At 35.9% G+C, this 8,261-nt stretch overlaps 1 protein-coding gene across 1 annotated transcript in view; it reads left to right on the top strand.

The window, feature by feature from the left end:
* LOC107688718 (unconventional myosin-XVI-like) overlaps nucleotides 1–8,261 on the top strand; it is a 218,296-nt gene that overhangs the window by 105,130 nt on the left and 104,905 nt on the right. The window contains exons 14-17 of the mRNA XM_016486454.1: nucleotides 785–902; nucleotides 1,114–1,261; nucleotides 2,221–2,338; nucleotides 6,828–6,945. Coding sequence (XP_016341940.1) covers nucleotides 785–902; nucleotides 1,114–1,261; nucleotides 2,221–2,338; nucleotides 6,828–6,945 — 502 coding nt within the window. The remainder of the gene's footprint in view (nucleotides 1–784; nucleotides 903–1,113; nucleotides 1,262–2,220; nucleotides 2,339–6,827; nucleotides 6,946–8,261) is intronic.

Here is an 8,261-nt window from a genome sequence, read left to right as displayed (position 1 = left end):
GTCCTCCATAAAATGCGCTGCACACATCTGAATATTTGGGTTGAACTGTTCTGGAACAGTGTTGTAAATACAACTTAACCACTGATTTCTAGTTGTGTCCTCTTTTGGAAGGCCAAACAAAGTAGTTTCGCTTTCACAACGAAACACAGCGTCACACACGGCGGGCTAGAGTGAGCGGAGGCTGGCAGGCTTGAGAACGGCGCGGCCGGCGGGCTTGCGGCAACCACGTGACGACCCCGGGCTGGACTCCGCTTCATCCACGGTGAAAGCCGATCCGGCGATCCACAGCGCGAAGTTGATGTATTTCCTCAGCGACCAGCACGGATCAGCTCTAGGCATGATGAAGCGGATATCATCCTCTTTTGGAAGGCCAAAGAAAGTAGTTTCGCTTTCACAACGAAACACACAGCGCCTTCACAACATGGCGGCAGCAACAATACTACAGAGAGAATAAAAGTTACGCCTTCTTTCTTTGTGTCCACATTTGGGCGGTGTTATGCAAATCTTCCCACATCGTGACGTAGACATGTGGGGGCGTGTTTAAACGAGGTGTTTTAGGAGGGCGTTGACAAGTCTTAACTTTTATAAAGAATATCTCTTTGGATTTAAGACTTTAGTCTTTGCAACTTTAGGGATCTTATCTATGCACGAACAGCTTGTAACACTCCAAAGAGAAAGGAAAATTTGAAATTGCATCATATGACCCCTTTAAAATGCTGTCTAGGTAGGCTGCTCCCTACACACTTTTTGTAATCACTTCTTCATTCTTCTGTCATGTTTGCAGGTGAATGTCATCTTGGAAGCTTTCGGTCATGCTGAGACTCAGATGAACTCCTCAGCAAGCCGCTTCATCAATCTGATCTCACTGCAGTACTGTGAGAAGAGAAAGACTCTACTCAGAGGTAGTTACACTGCTCCTGTTTGCACTTCGATTATTCATAGTGTTGCTTTAATATGCTGAATGTGTAGAAATGGAGAACGCTAATGCATTCATGTGATATGCTGTCAGGTTTTAGCAGAGAGGACTTCTGCTCTATCATCCTTCACCTATAGAGGGAGACATTGCTCTACTAATGCCTCTACAACTCTTCTCTTACTGTGTTTGTGTTTTAGGTCGTATGTACACTTACATGCTGGAGAAGTCGAGGGTCATCTGCACTCCACCGCATCAACAGAACTTTAACATCTTCTACCTGATGGCCGAGGGGCTTTCAGCAGAGGAGAAGAGTAATCTATATCTAAACAATGTCCTAGCCCACAGGTAACACACGCAATGTTGAAATTCATGTTATATCATTCTGTATTACACGTATTTTCAAAGACCTCCCTTATAAAATCATAGCCTGTAGTCATATATATATATATATATATATATAAATGTGTTACTTTATTATTAATTCAAACATATTGTGAATAAGGATTTTATTTTATTTCATTTTATTTTATAGTAAGGAGTTCAGTTCACAAACATTGGCAATGAGGGTTTATTTTATTTTATTTTATTTTTTGTTTTATTTTATTGTATTTTATTCACAAACACTGCCAATAAGTGTTTCAAAATAAGGTAATTTTAATAAGTTAAAATATTTATATATTTTAAATAAACCTTTAAATTTGCACAAATAAATTAAAATAATGGATTTACCCAGAGTTTACATAGAAAACCAACTTGAAAAGTAGGTTGTCATTAGTCTTTCAGTTTTTATAATTTTTTTCATATTCATCTCTATATGATTTACACTGTAGTAAAGGGTACTATGAGACATGAACACTATGAGAAAAAGAATAATATAAGACTGGTGATTATTAAATTCAGCATTCAATGCATTGAATTTTCATTGTCAGATTGATGCAGTTTCAGCCTTTAACATTCATCAGGATTTTTCAAAATGGGAAAAAAAACTTAATATTGGATGATGTCAGATGCCAGTTTTAAACTTGTTTTACCCTGAACTCTCTGTGAACTCTCAAGTGTCCCCAGCAAATCTTGCATAGGGGTAAATGGAAGGTTGTCATTAAACATTTAACATTCACCTTTCTTTGACTTGAATTTGTGATTATGTCAGTGACACTTAGAACATCTTAAACTTTACTTAGCACTCTTAAAGGCCCAGACCAAATACTCACATCCAGAATCCACTGGCAACGTAAAGTCTAAATCGTCTCTAATCTTAAATCGCACTAATCATGTCTCTTCTGTGTTTGTTTGTTTGTTTTCAGGTGTATGAACACAGCGGCTCCCGGTCAAACTCCTGCAGTAGCTACAGCGTGTCCTCAGAGCAGAGAGAAGCTCTCGGCCCTTAAACAGGCTCTGCGTGCCCTCGGCTTCAACAGACTGGTACACACATGTTCAATAACACAGGCATCCTCACGCACACACGTGAAGATGCAACTACACATGCACACTTAGGTTTAATTTAGTTCTGTGCGAAAGTGTGTGTGTGTGTGTGTGTGTGTGTGTGTGTGTGAGAGAGAAATATAATGAAGTCTAAAAATCAGAGACCACATTGAGAATCTAGGATTTAAGGTTTAACCTAAACCTGGAAATAAAACTTAAGTAAACAAACAAACAAATAAATAAATAAATAAATGTGTAAATGTATATGCATTTCAAGTTTTAAAAATGTCAAAAATCATGTTTTTTTTTTATCCTGCATTCCAATTAATATCAATCAAACTGCAGTTGGGTTGTTTAGATTGAATAATAATAACTAAATAACTAACTAACACAATAAATAACATTATTTATGAAAATTAATAAAATGACAATAAAAGGATCTATTTTTGCAAATAAACTCTTCATATATAATTTATGTTTATTTTATTTCAGACAACACAAATGCTTTTTTAGGGCTTTAGTTTTAGATACAGTTAACTATAATAACCCCTGATTTAGACATTACTTTATAGCCTCAGTAGAATCTGAGCTGTCTCGTCTAAAGTAAGCAAAGATGTTCTGGTTTTAAGTGACTCACAGGTACAGAGACAGAGAGCTGGTATGCCTCTGGCTTTGGCAGGCGCTTCAGACGTGTTGTTCTGATTTATGTAGGTTTACACATTATAACTCATTACAGTATGTCTGGAGACTATAAAAACACACTACTCAGACTGCCATTCAGCCTGAGGCCACACTAACCTGTCAACCAGTGTGTGTTATGCTGTTATGGTTCGGTAAAGACTTAAAGAGTATGTTCAGAATGGAACACTAGCTATGACTGTACTGTACAATATGTATCATATATATGTTTGCACAAACACATGCACACCCTTATGGTAATACATGGACATTTTGTTACAGTAGAGGGTGTGATATCAGAGTTAACACTGTGTTCGGAGTCATGCGTTTGTGTGTTTGGTTCAAACGCACACATTTGCACTCTCTCACACACCTGACCTCCAGCCAGACACTGTGTTCTAATCCTACCAGGAACCTGTAAATCTGCTTCATTAAAGGAGGATTGTTCTCTCATTTATTTTATTTTATTTTTTGTTTTATTTTATTGTATTTTATTCACAAACACTGCCAATAAGTGTTTCAAAATAAGGTAATTTTAATAAGTTAAAATATTTATATATTTTAAATAAACCTTTAAATTTGCACAAATAAATTAAAATAATGGATTTACCCAGAGTTTACATAGAAAACCAACTTGAAAAGTAGGTTGTCATTAGTCTTTCAGTTTTTATAATTTTTTTCATATTCATCTCTATATGATTTACACTGTAGTAAAGGGTACTATGAGACATGAACACTATGAGAAAAAGAATAACATAAGACTGGTGATTATTAAATTCAGCATTCAATGCATTGAATTTTCATTGTCAGATTGATGCAGTTTCAGCCTTTAACATTCATCAGGATTTTTCAAAATGGGAAAAAAAACTTAATATTGGATGATGTCAGATGCCAGTTTTAAACTTGTTTTACCCTGAACTCTCTGTGAACTCTCAAGTGTCCCCAGCAAATCTTGCATAGGGGTAAATGGAAGGTTGTCATTAAACATTTAACATTCACCTTTCTTTGACTTGAATTTGTGATTATGTCAGTGACACTTAGAACATCTTAAACTTTACTTAGCACTCTTAAAGGCCCAGACCAAATACTCACATCCAGAATCCACTGGCAACGTAAAGTCTAAATCGTCTCTAATCTTAAATCGCACTAATCATGTCTCTTCTGTGTTTGTTTGTTTGTTTTCAGGTGTATGAACACAGCGGCTCCCGGTCAAACTCCTGCAGTAGCTACAGCGTGTCCTCAGAGCAGAGAGAAGCTCTCGGCCCTTAAACAGGCTCTGCGTGCCCTCGGCTTCAACAGACTGGTACACACATGTTCAATAACACAGGCATCCTCACGCACACACGCGAAGATGCAACTACACATGCACACTTAGGTTTAATTTAGTTCTGTGCGAAAGTGTGTGTGTGTGTGTGTGTGTGTGTGTGTGTGTGAGAGAGAAATATAATGAAGTCTAAAAATCAGAGACCACATTGAGAATCTAGGATTTAAGGTTTAACCTAAACCTGGAAATAAAACTTAAGTAAACAAACAAACAAATAAATAAATAAATAAATGTGTAAATGTATATGCATTTCAAGTTTTAAAAATTTCAAAAATCATGTTTTTTTTTTATCCTGCATTCCAATTAATATCAATCAAACTGCAGTTGGGTTGTTTAGATTGAATAATAATAACTAAATAACTAACTAACACAATAAATAACATTATTTATGAAAATTAATAAAATGACAATAAAAGGATCTATTTTTGCAAATAAACTCTTCATATATAATTTATGTTTATTTTATTTCAGACAACACAAATGCTTTTTTAGGGCTTTAGTTTTAGATACAGTTAACTATAATAACCCCTGATTTAGACATTACTTTATAGCCTCAGTAGAATCTGAGCTGTCTCGTCTAAAGTAAGCAAAGATGTTCTGGTTTTAAGTGACTCACAGGTACAGAGACAGAGAGCTGGTATGCCTCTGGCTTTGGCAGGCGCTTCAGACGTGTTGTTCTGATTTATGTAGGTTTACACATTATAACTCATTACAGTATGTCTGGAGACTATAAAAACACACTACTCAGACTGCCATTCAGCCTGAGGCCACACTAACCTGTCAACCAGTGTGTGTTATGCTGTTATGGTTCGGTAAAGACTTAAAGAGTATGTTCAGAATGGAACACTAGCTATGACTGTACTGTACAATATGTATCATATATATGTTTGCACAAACACATGCACACCCTTATGGTAATACATGGACATTTTGTTACAGTAGAGGGTGTGATATCAGAGTTAACACTGTGTTCGGAGTCATGCGTTTGTGTGTTTGGTTCAAACGCACACATTTGCACTCTCTCACACACCTGACCTCCAGCCAGACACTGTGTTCTAATCCTACCAGGAACCTGTAAATCTGCTTCATTAAAGGAGGACTGTTCTCTCATACCATCAGTGCAGCACGACCCTCAGTGACCCTCACACACATTAACACAACACACAGTCTCTCAGACTGACGCATGTATATCTGCCTCTGCCTTTTACTTTACATTCAGCTTGCTCATCTCTTTCTTTTGCACATGGAACAGTGGTTCAACCTTTTTCGACTTTTAAGGTCTCATAATGTCCAACACAATATTTAATATTCATCCTTCATATTTAATGCTGTAATTGACAGCACTTGCTTTCGTCAGTTTTTCTTTTTTAATAAATCTGCAAAAATGTCAACGATTCTGTGTTTTTCTGTCAATATGGGGTGCTGTGTGTACATTAATGAGGAAAAAAAATTAACTTAAATGATTTTAGCAAATGGCTGCAATATAACAAAGAGTGAAAAATTTAAGGGGGTCTGAATACTTTCCGTACCCACTGTATTAATACAAATTCATAACAATTACAAAAATGCGTAGTTACTAGAAATTAAAAACACATAACATTAGTTAAAATTAGTTTAATAACCTAAAATTGATATATAAAATTAAAATATAAAATAAAAGCAAATTCAAAATATTAATAAATACTAATACATTTGTTTTGTTAATTGAAATTGAGCTGAAATAAAATATAAGTATTTAATAAAAAATAAAAAACTAGAGTGAAATTAAAATTAAAAATGTTTCCCTAGCGAGTAACCAAAATAAAATAAGTGCTGAAATGATTTAAACACAAATTACTACAGCTTAGACTAAAATAAAATGAAAACTGAAATTCTAAAATAATAAGCTATTTCAAAATATTAAATACTGTAATAGTATATAAATAAAGACTAAACAGACTAATAGTGATCACAGTTACTGTACACATTATTGTATAATATTGGATACTTCTTGCTGCACATACTAGTGATGGGGTGAATTGAGCCAAAAAAAAAAAAAAACTGATTAGAAATATTTTTGTATGTACACCTTTATTATTATTTATTTGTTAAAAAAAAAAAAAATTTTGCACTTATAGGTGCTGTAAGTGATGTTAGATGTTCTGGAACTTTCACCAGACTTATGCATCCTTTTTCTACAACCCATATTCTACAACTCATTTCTGTACATAGAGATACAGAATAGAACAGGAGAGCAGTATAGAATCTCCTATAGAACAGGAGAGCAGCAGCATGTCATCTCAGTGTTGTTAAAATGGGTTAAAAAGTAGCAAAATAGCACTCAGAACAAACAAAATGAAAATTGAACTTGATTCTGTAATTGTGGACCCAGCCCTCAAATGTAACTGTACGGAGCTGTGAAATCGACCCGGTTTCTCAGGAGGTTTTCTGCCTTTATATGTCTGCAATCCAGTCTGACTCTCAGCACTTTGTTTGTCTCTCTTTCAGGAGGTGGAGAATTTGTTTGTGGTCCTCTCTGCGCTGCTGCACTTGGGAGATGTGCGCTTCACCGCCCTGACAGACGCTGACACTGCGTTTGTGTCTGACTTACAGCTGCTAGATAGAGGTCAGTCGTGCAGCTGCGCCACGAGGCCAGCAGGGGCCGATCTGCTCCACCGGGAGGCCTGAAGGATAGACGGGGAAAGTGGGCGGGTGACTACGCAGCAAGAACTGTGTCACACACCATCCTGGGTTGTTTACATCAGTGCTACCGTGGCCTAATAGCAGACTCACTCAGCACGCAATGGAAAACGCTCTCTGCCACTCTAATAAACACACATACACACTCTGTCTTACAATTTTGTACTAATCGCCCTTTTTTAGCCACACGCATGCACAGGGTCACCTGTTTCTTAAAGCCCTGCAGAGTAGCAGGGTGGAACAGAACGGCCACTCACGACACACATAATACTGAGCCTGGGTAAACAAGTGACGTCAGCATGCGCAAATACACAAACCGATACATTCACATCCGTATGAGGTTCCAGTCGTTGTGGATACGTGAGATCACATATAAACAAGCCCTATTATACACTAATGGGTACACTCCACCCAAACACACTCATTCACAGAAATGACAGGACACTAGGTGCTGAATGCAAACAGTAATATAAGTGCATAATAGGAAGTAAATGGGAGGCCTGGAGTTGAAAGCTGGACTGTGTATGTGTTACAGCATGTTATGTTGACTCTGACATCTGATTGGATGAGCCACATTCAAAGCCTTTGGTCAGTGTGCCGTTTGCACATGCGATATTTGTGATTGTAATTATTTATAAGAATTAATATACAGCACCATAAAAATATTTGGAGAGGTTTTTGAAAGAAGTCTCTTATGGTCACCTAGGCTGAATTTATTTGATCAAAAATACAGTGAAAACAGTAATATTGTATAATATTACAAATTAAAATAACTGTTTTCTGTTTGAATATATTGTAAAATGTAATTTATTCCTGTAATGTAAAGCTGACTTTTCAGGAGCCATTACTCTGTTCAAGAAACATTTATTATTATTTTATTTTGTTGTTATGTGTTATTATTGTTTTTATTATTATCTTATATTATTATATGCTGAAAACAGTTGTTATGCTTAATATTTTTGTGGAAACAGTAATTATATTTTACAAAATTACAGATTTTTTTTTTCAATGGTAGTGTAATAATTGTAAATAATGGAAAATACACATTAAAATATCATTTATTATAATATAATTTAATTAAAATAAGAGGCAAGAAATTGCTGTGATGTGGATGCAAGGCCTGTCATAAATTAAAACCATACGATAAAGGTAAATTATTTCTGTTGGATTCAGTGCATAATTCAGATTTTTCACAAAAGGTGCATTGTATATGTCCCCCCCCCCCCCCCCAAAAAGCCACCC

The sequence above is a fragment of the Sinocyclocheilus anshuiensis genome, unplaced genomic scaffold (assembly GCF_001515605.1).
Source record: "Sinocyclocheilus anshuiensis isolate Anshui unplaced genomic scaffold, SAMN03320099.WGS_v1.1 scaffold9, whole genome shotgun sequence".
NCBI classification, from domain to species: domain Eukaryota; kingdom Metazoa; phylum Chordata; class Actinopteri; order Cypriniformes; family Cyprinidae; genus Sinocyclocheilus; species Sinocyclocheilus anshuiensis.
This window is presented reverse-complemented; position numbering and strand designations above follow the sequence as displayed.